The sequence below is a fragment of the Rana temporaria genome, chromosome 10, assembly GCF_905171775.1.
Source record: "Rana temporaria chromosome 10, aRanTem1.1, whole genome shotgun sequence".
Taxonomy (NCBI): Eukaryota; Metazoa; Chordata; class Amphibia; order Anura; family Ranidae; genus Rana; species Rana temporaria.
The window spans coordinates 6466097-6483293 of NC_053498.1; the positions used below are offsets into that span (position 1 = coordinate 6466097).

Sequence of the window (17197 nt, forward strand, 5' to 3'; positions counted from 1 at the left end):
TGATTACTATAAAAATGTCACTGGCAGGGAAGGGGTTAACACTAGGGGGCAAGGAAGGGGTTAATTATGTTCCCTGGGTGTGTTCTAACTGAAGAGGGGGGGCTTGGGGAAATGACTGATCGCTGTTCATAAATGGTCAGGCATTTCTCCCCCTGACAGGACCGGGAGCTGTGTGTTTACACACACACAGCTCCCGGTTCTCGCTATCGCGAGCGATAACGAGCGATCGCGGGTGCCCGGTGGTAATCTCGCTCGCCGGACACACGCGTCGGGACCGGGAGCGAGTGCCCCTATTGGCTGATTTGCGAGATAACGTAATACTACGTGATCTCGCGCAGCCGAGCCGACCTGCAGCTGCTGGTCGGCAAGCGGTTAAACTTATGATAATGTGTATTATATAGCAGGTGAGCGAGGAGACGTGACATCTACCCCGAAAGGTCATATCTATGAGTCGCCTAGTCTGGGTAAATGATTAGTTAATTAGCTCATGTTAATTTATGTTCTGGTTACCTCCTCTTTAAACTGTATATACGGCTGTATTCTTGGTTCTATTAAACACACTTTATGTTCAGCAGACAAACAAGTCTCCTCTCATTGTGTGCTTGAGAGCAGCTGGAATATCTGATATCTATATCCAGACTGATAGGAAGCGGTATATGACGGAAGCACTCAAGCGGAGTGTGGGACGTTCCGTTACAGATGCCATGTTGGTACTCACTAATCCCCTCAGTTGACCTCATTCTTCTGTCAGTGCTTTCCACCATTTGGAGTCCACAGAGAAATATAAGAATCCAACATCTGATTAGGCTTGGCAGCCATCCACTCAAATTTGACATACTACTTTTGGGTGAAGGCAGACATTATTATACTTACTTGTGCTGACACAAGACCTCACTCCGTCCAGAAGCTGACAATTCTCATCATCAGCACAGGTCCTATTCAAGCAGATAACTTGTCCGGATGGATCACAAGTACATTCCTGGGTGCAGTTGTCAATAAGTATGGATTCATTGGACTGTGGAGACAATAAGGAAAAAAAAAACATTTTTTAATCAAGTTTTAGCATGAGAAAGACCTACTTTAGGCAAAAGTGACTTTGTGATGGGAAAAGTATGGAGGCTTCTATTGCTAAATTGTCTTTGAGAATGTTACTTGTGGCAGATCGCTTGGCACCCCTCGTGGGTGTTTCCATCAGTATACAGCTTCCTCCAGTCTGGAACCAGGAACTAGGTATTATAACAACATATTACACCCAAGATCTGGACGACATTAGCTTAGGTGCAATATTCAGCTATAATACCTGGTTCTTGGTTCCAGATTGGAGGAAGCTGTATACTGATCGAAGCACCCAAGAGGGGTGCCAAGAGGTCCATCACATTTGGTTGTCTGTGGTGGGGATCTGCTTCCTCCCTACTGGCAGTCCAAACCACCACCAGGATGCAGTGTTGGGTGATATTGAAGGAGTGTTCCAGGAGCTGGTCATCATGGAAGCAGAGTTTCAGTGGTGAATGCCAAAGATGGAGGCCCAGTACGGAAAGCCTGGTTCTGCCCAGGATGTGCTGGAATTGAATTGAGACGTGATCCACCACAAGCTGTAGATGGAGGCTCTCCAAATGGAGCAAGATCACTCCAAGGGTCCCCCAGGCACACACCTCCCAAAAATAGAGCCCTCTAAAAAGCCAGGGCCTATAGTCAGTAGGCAAGTGTCAGGACACCTGTGGCCAGATGACAGATGCACTCCGTTGGAGTCAGGAGTGCACCACAAGGTAGTGAACCCTATGGCAGACTGCTGCGGATGGAACACAGAGTGGATATGGAAGGCAGGTCCACTGGAGGACAAACATGGATCCCACAGGAAGCTGTGCAGAGCAGACACAAACACAGCCTTTATGGGCGATTGGCTGTAAATGTACATCAGACTGGTATCTGACTTGATCTGCCAGATGGATGGGATCTTCCGATTGAGTCCACCTGTCAGTTTTTCAATCGGACCCGATCGGACCATCCATTGCCCTCTATGGAGCGGCGGGTGTCAGCGGGTGTCAATGGACACATGTCCGTTGGCACCCGCCTCTCCAAAGAGGGCAATGGATGGTCCGATCGGGTCCGCCTGGAAAACTGACAGGTGGACTCCATCGGTCTTTCTAGTTCTATAAGTAAACATTTTAGTTTCCATAATCATATGAAGAACCAAGGTAACCATTGCTAATCCATTACTGCATTTAAATGAGTTTTCTACACACTATTTTTTTTTTTTGGGAGGGGCGTTATTGGATCAGCATTAACAATCTTTTAGGTTATTGTACAACTTTTTGTTCTCACCTTGAGATATCTTCCATTGTGAATGCAGCCACATTTGTCAAGAGTAACACAATTTTCTCCATCAAAGACGTAGCCAGAATCACACTCGCATCCCTCGAAACATGTCTGACTGCAAGAGCTGCGTTCCAGAATTCCATGACAGGTGAATTTACAGGATTGGGTACAAGAGCTGTAGTGGCTGTTGGGTGAACAGGTAAGTGCTGGAGGGCAAAAAACAAAGTTATTCCAGAAGAAAAGTGAAGAAAATGACTGGCTTATTCAAATATTGCTAAAGTTGGAATTACTGTAGCATATGTGTACATTTTGAGTAACACCAGAATCATTTCCTCAAATCTACTTATATAATAAATTCCTTTAATGCTTTGCGAGCCAAAGCCTAGGTGACTAGTTGAGTGCCTGCACCATGAATGCTCAGTGTAGACCAACTGAGAGTGAACTCCCAATAACTCGTTAGAGAGAAACTTACACAAGAACAAGGAGAAAATACAAAGTCTATGCTTGTGATCCATTCCAGGAATCCAACTCACAACACTTCCACGACAAAGGGCTCTTTCACACGGGTGGCCCGTTCAGGTCCGCCTGCCAGTTTTTTAGGCTCCTCTATGGAGCCGTGGATGTCAGCGGTGACATGCCCACTGACATCCGACCCGCTCCGATCCGCCAAAGTGTGACGGAGGAAAAACCTACTTTTCCATCCGTCTGGAGGATCGGATCGGGTGAACACGGACAGACGGTCCGTGTTCATCCGATCCCCCCATAGTGGAGAGCAGAGAAAAGACAGGTCGGTCCCTGCATAGTGTGCAGGGACCGCCCTGTCATCCGCTGGCTCAGCGGGAATCAACGGAGCGATCCCCGCTGAGCAAGCGGAGGTTCACGGAGCGGATCATTACTGATCCGCCCCGTGTAAAAGGGGCCTAAGGGAGCTGCTAATCAATTAGGCACAATCATAGGTGTGCGCAGCTTATTGCATTAGGGTGTGTACCCCAAAGTTCAAACACACTTGTACGCCACCTGCTGTCACAAGACGGGGGCTCTGGTGGTGGGAGACAGTTGATTGGGAGCATATTATGGTACACCCTAAATATAGGTGTAACGTGCTCCTAAAGTTGAACCTAGACTTTAATATATTGGGGGCATTTACACTGGCCACTGGCACCCCCAGCCACCCACCCGGTGCTCCTCCTGGAGAATACTAATGCACATGGGCTGATTAGGGTGTGCCCAGGCACACCCTGCACACCCTGTGTGCATGCCTATGGGCACAATAATTTAAGGTGACCAGATTTTTAAAATGAAATCCGGGGACATATTTTTTCTTTACTAGTAATGGCAACAATCAGTGACTCTCTGCCCGTCGCCACCCGCCTCACAGCCTCTCAAGTCTTACTCTTCGGGCCCCGGCTACTACTGGATGGGGAGCGGAGGAAGATCACTCCACCTGGGAAGGCAAGGAGATAGGCAGGTGGCTGGCCAGGATTTGAGCCAAGGAAGAAGAACATGCGAGCGGAGCTGAATGGGCATGTGCCCAAAACTAAAGAAATATTCCCTCCGCTTCTGACCAGCACATGATCATCAGAAGTGGGCACAGATAATGGGCAAAATACAACCCCCCTATGCTAGTAGGCACGGCGGAGCCGGGGTGTGTAATTCCAATGTTTTTATTTTAATTTGGCACTGACTGTCTTTGAAATTGCCCCTGTCCCCTATTAAATCCAATCTGAGGACAAAACCAGGGACAGACTTGGTCTGGGGACAGTGTCCTCAATCAGGGGACTGTCCCCTGAAACTGGGGATGTCTGGTCACCCTACAGTAATGTCCATGGATGGATTTAGACATAGCCCCCTTCACCCCTTTCATGCCAACAGTCTTGTAGAGCACTAGCTTCCACCCCAGTTAACTGGTTTACTCTAGTATCATATTAGGAAGAACAGATGTCATATCCACAAAAGTCAACGGTGTAAAGAATTTAGGGGTCAGCTTGCCCTCTTTGTATTAACTAGAACTAAGAACAAGGTGCACTGTGCAAACGGTTGATCAAAAAGCCCCAGGTGTTCAGACTGAGAGTGGGTGAATTGAAGGTACACAATACACTCTTCCACCAACAAAAAACATTCTTAAGCCTCATACACACGATCAGACTTCCATCTGACTTTTCCGTGGATTTTGGTTCAAAGAGCGTTGGCCGTGAACTTGTTCTGCATACACATGGTAGGACTTTTTCAGCCAACTTTCACCAAATCACGTGTTTTTTCTGCTCTTTACCACCACCCTTTGGGCAACTTCTGCTATTGTTGTCTGATGTTTGCATTGGTTCTGAGCATGCGTGTTTGTACTTTGGACTTTAGTCCGATGGAATTGTGTACACACAATAGGATTTTGCTCCATTGGACATTTGTTGCCGGAAAGTTTGTCCGTTTTCACAGCGAACATTTGTCCGATGAAAAAGCAAAAAAGTTTGTTCCGATGGAGCGTACACACGGTCGTACTGTCCAATCAAACAGGTCCGTCAGATATTTGTTGTCAAAAAGTTAGACCGTGTGTATGAGGCTTTACAAACCCTTTGCCTTGACATGTTCACAGCAGTGAAAAAAAAAAGGACTGCGCAAACAGTACTATTTATAGGCAAGCTAAAACCAACACAATGCAAGATTTTCCAAATATAAAATACTAACAACTACTTACAAAGCCATCCACAACTACACTAGCCTGGTCTCTAAATACCAACCGACTCGTTCTCTTCGTTCATCTCAAGACCTCCTGCTCTCTAGCCCCCTCGTTAACCTCCTCCCATGCTCACCTCCAGGACTTTTCCAGAGCCTCTCCAATCCTATGGAACTCCTTTCCCCAATCTGTCCGATTATCTCCTACTCTATTAGCTTTTAGACGATCCCAGCAAACCCTTCTCTTCAGAGAAGCAAGCCTACCTTACCCACACCTAACAACTGTATTTTCTTTTTCTCCTTCAGCTCATTCCCCACAGTTAATAACTTTTGTTCTACTTGATCCCCCCTTCTAGATTGTAAGCTTTAATGAGCAGGGCCCTCTGATTCCTCCTGTATTGATTTGCATTGCAATGCCGTGTACACGCGATTAGAATTTCCGACAACAAATGTTCGATGGGAGCTCGTTGTCGGAAATTCCAACCGTGTGTAGGCTCCATCGGACATTTGCTGTCAGAATTTTGAGAACAAAAATTTGAGAACTGGTTCTCAAATTTTCCGACAACAAGTTTTGTTGTCGGAAATTCCAATCGCGTGTACAAAATTCGACACATGTTCGAAATCAAGCAGAAGAGCCGCACTGCCTATTGAACTTCATTTTTCTTGGCTCGTCGTACGTCTTGTACATCACCGCGTTCTTGACGTTTGGCATTTCCGACAACATTTGTGTTACCGTGTGTATAAAAGACAAGTTTGAGCCAATATCCGTTGGAAAAAAATCCACGGTTTTGTTGTCGGAATTTCCCATCGTCTGTACGCGGCATACTGTAGGTGTACTGTCTTCCCCCATGTTCTAAAGCACTGTGCAAACTGGTGGCGCTATATAAACCTTGTATAATAATAATAATTTTGGAACAAAGAAATGGTTTGTAGGAGAAATCAATTTCAAGGCTTGGTAAATTTAATAAAAGAAAACTCACGGCAGTTCGTTAGGTTCCTCCAAGCTTCAACTTTTCCTTCTTTCGCTTGACACAAAGCTGTGTAGGCCTGCAGGTTGGCACACAAGGCCTCCTGGCCACCACGTCCATTACAAATGTCATAGACACAGCTGTCGACATATGTAGCCGGTTGGACCAGGCGGTGACAGTCTTTGAATGGACCTTCAGGATCCGCAATCATTCCACACTTAGTGGGGGATTTGGCCATAGCGGAGCCAGACTCATCACACTTCGGACACTGATCGCCAGAACATCCCTTGCAGTCATTTCCTTTTCTGGCTGCTACCCAGGACTCGCCGAACACTGTTACATCACTGACGAGTTTGCCATTTGGAAGGTGGAACTCATCCTTAGAATCGTTGTTGAAATTTCCGCAGAGGCCTTCAGTGAAACTGGAGTAGGTGCTTGGTATCCAGAGTGAAACAAAATACTGTTGATCAAACATGACTGTCAGTTGGTCTTTAGTCTGAACAAAGATATTGTTGCCTTGTTGGTTTATCCAAAACTCCCTTCTTTGGGAGCGGACCGGAAGATTGTATCTCTCGCCGTTGATCTAAAACAAATTATATTGTTACAAAATTAGCAAAACATTCTATAAATTCACACTTTTTAACCAGGACCGCCTAACGTCGATATATACGTCGGCAGAATGGCACGGTCTGGCACAGGCACGTACAGGTAAGTTGCCCTTTAAGTGCCCAGCCGTGGGTCGCGCGTTCTGAAGCTCCATGACCGTGCCCGCGGGACTTGCGGACCCGATCACCGCCGGTGTCCCGCAATCGGTCACAGGAGCTGAAGAACGGGGAGAGGTGGGTGTAAACAAACCTTCCCCGTTCTTCTCTGTGGCAGTGTCACTGATCGTCTGACGTCACTGAACGACGATCAGTGACGTCACACGTCCAGCCACGCCCCCCTACAGTAAGAATCACTCCCCAGGTCACACTTAACCCCTTAGCGCCCCCTAGTGGTTAACCCCTTCACTGCCATTGCCATTTTTACAGTAATCAGTGCATTTTTATAGCACTTTTCGCTGTGAAAATGACAATGGTCCCAAAAATGTATCAAAAGTGTCTGATGTGTCTGCTACTACTTTTTACTAGTAAAAAAAGAAAAATTAATAAAAATGCCATAAAACTATCCCATTTTTGTAAACACTATAACTTTTGCGCAAACCAATCAATAAACGCTTATTGCGATTTTTTTTTAACAAAAATATGTAGAAGAATACGTATCGGTCTAAACTGAGGAAAAACTATTTTTTTTATATATATTTTTGGGGGATATTTATTATAGCAAAAAGTAAAAAATATTTAATTTATTTCAAAATTGTCGCTCTATTTTTGTTTATAGCACAAAAAATAAAAACCGCAGAGGTGATCAAATACCGCCAAAAGAAAGCTCTATTTGTGGGAAAAAAAGGACGCCAATTTTGTTTGGGAGCCATGTCGCACGACTGCGCAATTGTCTGAAGTACCACCTTACTGTATGTACAGGATTCAAAAATTTGGTTAGGTTTAGTCCAGGGGTATCAAACTCAATTTCATTGTGGGCCCCATCAGCATTATGATTGCCCTCAAAAGGGCCGGTTGTATTTGTAAGATTAGATGTCCAGCGCATCCCCTCCCCTTACATTAGATGTCAAGAGCCACCCCACCATCAGAAGTTGAGTCCCCCCACTCTCCCTTACACCACAGTGCACCCCCGTTTCCTTATGCTGCTGCTGGGAAGAAGCTGGATGCATTGCTTGAAAGCAGAAAGTATGGGTCTGGAGTAGGACCAGAGGAGGGCTGGAGCTCTCCTGCAGCTGCAAGAGAGGTGCGAGGGGCCACATGAAATGGCCTGGAGGGCCGGATTCGGCCCGCGGGCCTTGTGTTTGACACCTGTGGTTTAGTCTAATTAGCAGGAAAAGATACATGCCCTGTAATGTCATTTCAATATGCCGAGCAATGTGTATGACATCTCCTAGTTGCAGGTGTGGTTTAATTAAAATACATATATTTGAAATTGAGCCAATATACTCACCAATGAGCTCCACGTTCTTCCTCTTTGCAAGCGAATGACGTAACTTCCAACTCTTACTGTGACCGATTTGGTGACTGCCACATTGCCATATGGTTCGTTGTCCACGATTACTTCAAAGTCAACATTATCTTTCTTCAACCTCAAAAGTATGTAGGAGCAGGTGCCCTGGAATGAATAATAAAGCTTATCTGGAGTGATGTAGTGTGGATCTCCCCAAGCTACACACTGTCCAAACTCTTTAGGATGGCATCCTAGGACTCCGTCCACCACTTTACACTCCGTGTTGGCTCCACAGGGGCTGTCCTGGCAAGTGGTTATACCATTGGCACCGCATGTACACTTCCTTTGGCAAAGACTGTCAGAATAGAATTCTTGCCCTGCTTTGTAGTAGGTGTTCCCAAAGACACAGCCACATTTTGACATTGACACACAATCCCCACCACTGCGAATGAAGCCGCTGTCACAATAGCATCCTTCAGTATAAGACGGCACACAAGATGTTGGAGCAGTCAGACCAAAGCAGGTGGCAGGGCAACCATTTCCGAGGAGCTCGTAGTGACTGTTTGAAGGGCAGGTCATTTCTGAGAATACAAAAGATGGGGTGTAAGTTAAAGATTATGTTTAATTAGTCAAATATAGACATGTGTATGCAATACATAGCATTTTATGTTCTTGGACAAAATTGGCATGATGTTCCACTTGGTTCAAGGGTAGCTTAAAAATCTTGCATGTGTAGCACCCTCACTGTTGCTAGAGTGGGTAAATTTAATTTGGTTTCCCTGCAGGCAGAGGAGTATGTGTTAATTTTGTTTAGGGGCTGTGCAGTGCTTCAAAAGTTGTGGCTCTGTTACCTCTCCCCCCCAGTGGTCATCAACCTTGTCCTCAGGTCCCACAAAAGTCGCTGGAGAGCCTCAGAAATGGGCGGAAAACGCCAGAGGAAAAACCTCTGCAAACTTTGGAAAGACTTCGCTCCCGAAGTTTTCCAAGGTCAGCTGAGCTGTCCTCTGGCCTTTCCGTGCATTTCCGAATGGTGCCGTTCGGCTCTGCTCGGCTCTGGCGCCCCCCAACCTTATACCTTATGCTGCACACTGCTTTGGACTGAATCCTGCTAGTTTTGAGAGACAACACTCGCAAACTGAGTTAGGATTTTTTTAAATACAGCGCTCGTATTGCGAAACACTTGTTAACCGCGTTACTCGCAATCCGAGGTTCCACTGCATAGTCCACAATGTTTTTCTGACCTCCTGCCAGAGCAGAGGAAGCTACAGGAAAACTGTTCTTGACATAGCACACATCACACTAGAAAACAATACCTGGATGCTTTCACAGGTAGAAAGACCAAGTTCAAGGATCTACTAGATTGATTCATACTTTAACAGTGACTGGTGGCCATTGGGAAGCTTGAGTGGTAAGCGGGTTCCATTTCTCACTCATTTCCTTCTCAAAATTGGAAAAACAGCAGTGTTCTTATTTCTATTAAGTGACTTACCACAGAAAGATGGTGTTCTCCAATCCTTAATTGTGGATCCATTCCTTTGACACTCAAAAACATAGGAAGACATGATGTCACAGATAACCGACTGGAGACCTTTGTATTCGCATGCATCAAACACACAGTCATCAAAGAAAGATTTTGGGTCAACGGAGGCATGACATTGCCCAAATGGTCCATCAGACTTTATGAGAAGGCCACAGTACTGGTTGCTCTTGTAGACCTCCCTTTGTTCATCTTTGCACTGTGAACAGTCAGTACATTCATCATTACACCCAGCAAACTCTCCAACTTTCCAGTGGTCTCCAAATTCCTTTGTATTTTTGGCTGTTACCCCGTCTCTTTTCACAAAGTCATCAGATGGATTTCCATTGTTGTTGCCACAAAGACCATTAACGGCACCTGTGTAGGTGCTTGGTAAGGTCACCTGTACATAATTCCAACTACCAAAACTTAAACCCATGCCAAAACGTGTTTGCAAGTTAGTAAGAGCTCCTGAGTAGTAGGCTCTGGTTCCTGTAGGGTCATGAAAGTAGGGCAAGTCCTTCAATATGCCATCAACCTAAGAAAATGTTCATATAAACAAGTTATTGCTTGTTAAACCTTAAATAGGAATGTTTAACACAAAGGAGAAAAGCATCTAATGTTTGAGAGCTACCCAACCAATTTTGAGGTTCTACTACCTCTACACTTCCTTGATTTCATCGGAAGTGCTTCTTTAATACCATGTAATGTTTGAGAGATACCCAACCATTGTGGAGGTTTTACTTCCCCTACTCTTCCTTGATTTCATCGTAAGTGGTCTCTTTAATACCATGTAATGTTTGAGAGCTACCCAACCATTGTAAGGGTTTTACTTCCCCTACACTTTCTTGATTTCATTGAAAGTGCCTCTTTAATACCATATAAAGTTTGAGGGCTACCCAACCCTTGTGGAGTTTCCCTTTCCCCTACACTTCCTTGATTTTATCTGAAGTGCCTTTTCAATACCATATAAAGTTTGAGAACTACATAACAGATTTTTATACTGCATGTTAATGCAAAACAGATTTTGCATCCAGTGCCTCCACCCTACATTTTACAAAAATTTCAGAAAGGATAGACACTCCCAAAGTATTGAGAAACTGAAAGCATTCTGCTTTTCTCCACTAGCCATACTAAAGTGTTTACATCTATTAATGAAAACAATACCATGATTAGGTATTCCATACCATAATCTGTTGTGGGTGGTCTCTACTCATGGTCATGGTGTGGTTGTCCAGTTCCAAGGTTACACTTTTGGTGAAGGACACAGCTGCGTTACCACGCTTTTCATTTTCAACAGTGATGGAGAAGTGGGTCAAAGATGGATCGGTTACGTCCACTAACTGGTAGATGCAAGCGCCCATAAATGAAAATCTCTTTTTATCAAATGTTTCGTGATGAGGATCTCCATGGGTTGTGCAGGTTGAAAATGCTTTGGGGTGACAGCCTCGTATTCCATTGACCACTGTGCAGGTCTCGGTTATTTTGCATTTGTTTGGTTGGCAAACCACCTTTCCGAGACTCGACTCGCACTGGCAAAGGGTGCTACATTTCTCATCATACCAGGACTGGTTAGGCTCATAATATCGCCCGTTGTGGGTGCAGCCACAGCTTGAAACAGGTACACACTTATCCCCACTAAGGACCATTCCTTTATTGCACTCACAAGTCTGTACGCAGGATTTTGTGCATGTGGCTGGGGTGTTTTTGTCAGAGCAAGTAGCTGGGCACGCATTCCCACAGGCGTTATAATGACTGTTTTCAATGTTACATACCATTGCTGAAAGATAAAAAAAAAAAGCTTTATTCTAATAAACATTTTTCAGAAAATCTAGAGCAGGGGTCCTCAAACTTTTTAAACAGGGGGCCAGTTCACGGTCCCTCAGACTGTTGGGGGGCAAGACTATAGTTTGAAAAAAATATAAACAAATTCCCCCCCTCCCCTCATCACAGACTCCTCTCTATCACATATACCTCTCCATCACAGAGCCCCCCATTATAGACTCCTCCATCACAGACTCCTCTCCATCACAGATCCCCCCATCACAGACTCCTCTCCATCACAGATCCCCCATCACAGACTCCTCATCACAGACTCCTCCACATTACAGATCCCTCCATCACAGACTCCTCTATATGAAAGACCCCCCTAGCACGGCAGGTCCAGACAAAGCGTGGGACTTTTCAAGTGAAAGGCAGATGATTGATTGCTGGGACCGCCCAGCTGCCTAGTAACCAATTACCCGCTTCCTAACTCGAAAAGTCTCGCCCTTTGTCTGGACCTGTCATGCATAGCATCTTGTGTGAATAATTTAGCAGAGGGAGGGGAAGTGCTGTGATCTTATAAAAGGAGCAGTCCATGCTGTGGACCGGGTAAATCACCTGGGTGGGCCGTATGCGGCCTGTGGGCTGTAGTTTGAGGACCCCTTCTCTAGAGAAAGTAACACTACAAAAATTATAATAATGCCCCAGCAATAGAAAATTGAGCTCTACTTACGGCAATCGGTAGCTGTCCTCCAATCATAAACCTTAACACCTTGATTTAAGCATATCTTGGCATAAGTGTCTAAAGCTTGACATAGAATTGTCTTCGCTCCATCGTTCATACAGACATCAAAGAGACAGGCATCAAAGAACTTTTCTGGGTTGACTTTTTTGATGCAGTCTCTGAATGGACCGTCCTTTTTGAGAAGGGAGCCACACTGATCATCACCTCTATACTGAGCCTTTTTCTTCTCATTACAGTTTGGACATTGCCCAGGACAAACATCAAAACAGAACGGATCTTGATCATCTTCTTTCCATTCTCTTATCCAGTCTGTGATTGAAGACAGTGATGCCCCATTAGGACCTCTCATGTCATCATCTGGATCCTGATTGAAGTTGCCACACATTCCAGAAGTTTCATTGTAATAACTACTAGGAACTTGCACTGTAGCTAACCAGTTCCAGTCATAGCTAACGGTTACTTTATTCTGAGCTTCCGCTATGGCTGTCATTCCACTCTGGTATAGTTTCAGTCTTCCATCAGCAAGAGTGAGTGGCAGATTGGTCAGTTCACCATTGACCTATGAAGAGAATATTCATTAAATTACTATGTCCGAAGAAGGAACAATACATGCTTGGAAAACCCCAACACTCTTGTTCATACAATTTAACAAAAACAAACGCCTGTACTTCCGGAACTTCATGAGTCGTGATGACTTCAGCACGTCGTCCGCCCTACTAGTTTCGTCAAAGATTGACGTCATCCTGGAAGTACGGGCATTCGTTTTTGTTTGTACCGGCCAGTATTTTTTTTACTTTGTGCAAGGGAGATACTATCTCTCTCCGTTTTTAATTATAAAGCTCTATACACATGGGTAAGAATCCCGTTGGAAAAAAACATAGTTTTTCTCGACGGATTCTTGTTAAGCTTGTCGGATTCTTGTCAAGCTTGACGGATTCTTGTCAAGCTTGACGGATTCTTGTCAAGCTTGATGGATTCTTGTCTAGCTTTCCTTGCATACACACTGTCAAGCCAAATCTCGTTGTTCTAAAACGCGGTGACGTACAACACGTACGACGGCAGTATAAAGGGGAAGTTCCATTCAAATGGCGCCACCCTTTGGGCTGCTTTTGCTGATCTTCGTGTTAGTAAAAGTTTGGTGAGAGACGATTCGCGCTTTTCAGTCTTCATGTTTTTCAGTCTGTTACAGCGTGACGAATGTGCTATCTCCATTATGACCGCTAGTTTTACCAGAAGGAGCGCTCCCGTCTCATACTTGATTCTTAAGCATACACACGACCGGTTTTCTCGACGTAAAACAGTCCGAAGAGAATCGCAACGAGAAAATTGAGACTCTCGACGAGAAAATAGAGAACAGGTTCTCTATTTTTCTTGTTGAAATTCCAGGCAGTTTTCTCAACAAAAAACCATACACACAAACGATTTTCTTGGCAAAAAGCTCTGCCGGCAGTTTTCTTGCTCTTTCTGACAGAGAAAATCGTGCGTGTGTACGAGGCTTTACTCAAATAAATTGTTGGATTTCACACAATGTGGAGTATCTTTTGTTGATTTTTTAAATGGGACACCTACGGTCGATTAGAAGTGAGAGGTGGGAGAGATTGTCTACAGAACCATCGGTTGCCGAACAGATTACAGTCTAATTGCCCTGGCAGGGTAATCAGCCACAGGCGTTATAGACCTCTCTATAGGTCCAAAGTATCTGGTAAGCAGGCATTTTTCTTCGGTGGTGGTCACATATGGTGTCGGGAGCACACGAGACCAGGAACGCTTGGAGTGCCTATATGAACTTGGATTAAGAGTTTGGCAGTGTGCGGTTTCTTCACTGTATTGGCCCTACATTCTTTGCCCTCTTATTACACAGAATTGTACAATATTAGATGTTTATGCTGATTTTAACTTTTCTCTATCGAAAGAAGGACTTTATATTATTGCACTGACCAATGCATATGTTAAGATGTTCATGATTATTCTTCTTTAACCACTTGCCGACTGCTTCACGAACATATATGTCAGTATAATGGCTCCTGTGGGCAAAGCAACGTACCTGTAATGCGCCGTGAGCTCTGTGACCGTGGGACCCACAGACTCGATGTCCGCTGGTGTCCCGCGATCGTGTCACAGAGCTGCAGAATGAGGAGATGCCTGTGTAAACAAGGCATCTCCCTGTTCTGCCTAGTGACAGGACACCGATCTACTGCTCCCTGTAATTGGGAGCAGTGATCAATGTCATGTCACTTGTAGCCCATCCCCCCACAGTTAGAATCACTCCCTAGGACACACTTAACCCTTTCCTCGCCCCCTACTGGTTAACCTCTTCACTGTCAGTGTCATTTACACAGTAATCAGTGCATTTTTATAGCACTGATCGCTGTAAAAATTACAATGGTCCCAAAATAGTGTCAAAAGTGTCCGATGTGTCCGCCATAATGTCGCAGTCATGATAAAAAATCACAGATTGCCGCCATTACTAATAAAAAATAATAATAAAAATGCCATAAAACTATCCCCTATTTTGTAAAAGCTATAACTTTTGCGCAAATCAATCAATATACGCTTATTGCATTTTCTTTACCAAAAATATGTAGACAAATACGTATCGGCCTAAAGTCAGGAAAAAAATGTTTTTTTATATATATTTTTGGGGGATATTTATTATAGAAAAAAGTAAAAAAATATTGCTTTTTTTCACAATTGTGACTATTCTTTTGTTTATAGCACAAAAAATAAAAACCACAGAGGTGATTAAATACCACCAAAAGAAAGCTCTATATGTGGGGAAAAAAAAGGACGTTAATTTTGTTCGGGAGCCACGTCGCACGTCCGTGCAATTGTCAGTTAAAGCGAAGCAGTGCTGAATCGCAAAAAATGGCCCGGTCATTGGGCAGCCAAATCCTCTGGGCGGAAGTGGTTAAATGTTATGAACAACTCTGGTTTTTAGCTAAAATATAAATAGGCTTATATAGGAAGGGTTGAGAACACCAGACTTGCAAAGCTACCAACTCGGGATTAGGTGCTCCCAGAAAACCAAAATATTTACCACAATTTCCATGCAAAATTCTCCATTTTGACTAAAGAGTACTTTACAACATTTCAGTATTTTTTTCTTTTAACAAATTAAAGATGAAGGGTTTGGAAAAGCTTACGCGTATCTTATTAAAGTCTCCAATTTGCATGGTAATTCTGATATCATACATGACCATGTCCACCCTTCCGACATAAGAAACAGCCGGGGTTCCTCTGTTTTCATTCTTGATGGTAACCTTGAATGGCTCCAGAGTTTTATCATTGCCGGCGTACTGTGCTAAAACATAGGTGCAGGTGCCTTGGTCATCGTACGCCTTGCCATCAAACGTGAGGCAATGAGGGTCCCCCCACGCATAGCACAGACCATCGTAATCCGGCACACAAACTGCTTCCTCATTCTCAACTTTACAGCTCTCCTTGGCACGGCAGGTTTTGTATTTGCATGGATCTAAAAATTAAAAATAATGTGAAATGTATATACAATTCCAAACATTTAGAGGTCTTTGTTACGAATCAAAATTCGGACAAATTGTTATTTATTGGGGTGTATCACAATAGTAAAGAATTTCCAAAAATTTCAACAAAACACATTTTTCGAATTTGAAAATGAATTTGAATTTAAAAATGATTTTGAATTCAAATTCAAAAACAAATTTAAATATTGGAAATGGAAATATATTGCAACTAATACAATAAGGTATAAAAGTGAGATAAGATGACGATTCCTACTTAGGCCTATGAATAGAATAGAAGAGAAAATAATAAAATTAATAGAAAACAAAAGAAAAAAAAGAGGATAGAATAGAATACAATAAAATAGAAAATAACCAATATAGCAATCTTCCGAAATTTGAATATCAAAATTGACCTATGAAGAGAATATTCATTAAATTACTACAAACCGATTTTAAAATAACGAATACATTTTTGAACTGATTTGAAAATAACGAATATACGGAACTAATTCTAAAAATTAATCATTCTAACATAACGAATATTAGACATGTGCACTGCCGAAAAATGTATTTGTGTTCGTTTTTTCTTTCTATTTAATTTAATTTTTTAATTTTTTGGGTCATTCGTTATGATCGCAATTCATAAATTCGTAAATGAAAAAAAATTCTAATTCGTAAATTTGAATATTCAAATATGTGAAAATCCGAAAATATGAAAGAAAATCTGAAAATGCAAAAGAGTAACTAATTAATAATAACTATTATATTATAGGTATTGGAATTTTCTTTCAAATTTGGCTCTTAGAGAACATAACAAATACGAATTTATCCGAAGTTATGAATTATGCGAAATAACAAATGCAGCATGTAAACAAATGAAACGGAACAAATTAATAATAAGTCATAATAAAGTTTTTATTATTATTGTTATTTATTATTATTCATTTGTTACGTTACATTCGTTTAGATGCAGCATTTGTAATTTTGGATAATCCATAACCTGGATAAATTACTTTCACTAACAGACACATTTGAAAGGAAATTCTAATATCTATAATTTGATAGAAATAGTTAAGTTATTATTAGTTAGTTATTATTTAAGATTTTCACATTTTCGGGTTATCGGATTTTCAAATTTACGAATTTAAGAATTTGAAAATTAGCAAATTTGCTAATTTCTGACTTTACAAACTTTTGAATTTTCAAATTTATGAATTTTCGAATTTAGAAATGTACGAATTTACGAATATACACATTTTTGAATATTCAAAGTTACGAATATTTGGAAAAATTTGTTAAACAGGTTTTTGCTAATTCGGATATTTCCGAAAGAACACATTTGTCGAAATTTGGTAAAAAAACTAATTTGGAACGAAACAAATTGCACATGTCTAACGAATATGATGAAAAAAATGATTAACTTAAAGCAGCGTTCCACCCAACTTTACTTCTTGGTCATAAACTAAAGACAACCCCTCCACCCCTCGTTTTTGGATATACTTTTTTTTCTTAGCTTCTATGAAGTACAAAGGTGTACTTCTATCCCAGCCTCGACCACGGCGAGGTACGTCATTTCCTCTTCTGCCTCGACCCCTCCTCATTCCCCCCGCTGCCTCCTGGGACCTGTGTGTATCCAAGAAGACAACGGGGCTATTCAGAAAGCGTTGCGTGTCTTGCGCATGATCAGTAG

At 42.8% G+C, this 17197-nt stretch overlaps 1 protein-coding gene across 1 annotated transcript in view; it reads right to left on the minus strand.

Annotated features, from left to right (window-relative positions):
* LOC120916226 (IgGFc-binding protein-like) overlaps positions 1 to 17197 on the minus strand; it is a 117905-nt gene that overhangs the window by 21539 nt on the left and 79169 nt on the right. The window contains exons 24-31 of the mRNA XM_040327087.1: positions 15172 to 15500; positions 12017 to 12587; positions 10707 to 11299; positions 9493 to 10057; positions 8004 to 8584; positions 5964 to 6534; positions 2323 to 2522; positions 874 to 1015 (exon numbers count right to left, since the gene is read on the minus strand). Coding sequence (XP_040183021.1) covers positions 874 to 1015; positions 2323 to 2522; positions 5964 to 6534; positions 8004 to 8584; positions 9493 to 10057; positions 10707 to 11299; positions 12017 to 12587; positions 15172 to 15500 — 3552 coding nt within the window. The remainder of the gene's footprint in view (positions 1 to 873; positions 1016 to 2322; positions 2523 to 5963; positions 6535 to 8003; positions 8585 to 9492; positions 10058 to 10706; positions 11300 to 12016; positions 12588 to 15171; positions 15501 to 17197) is intronic.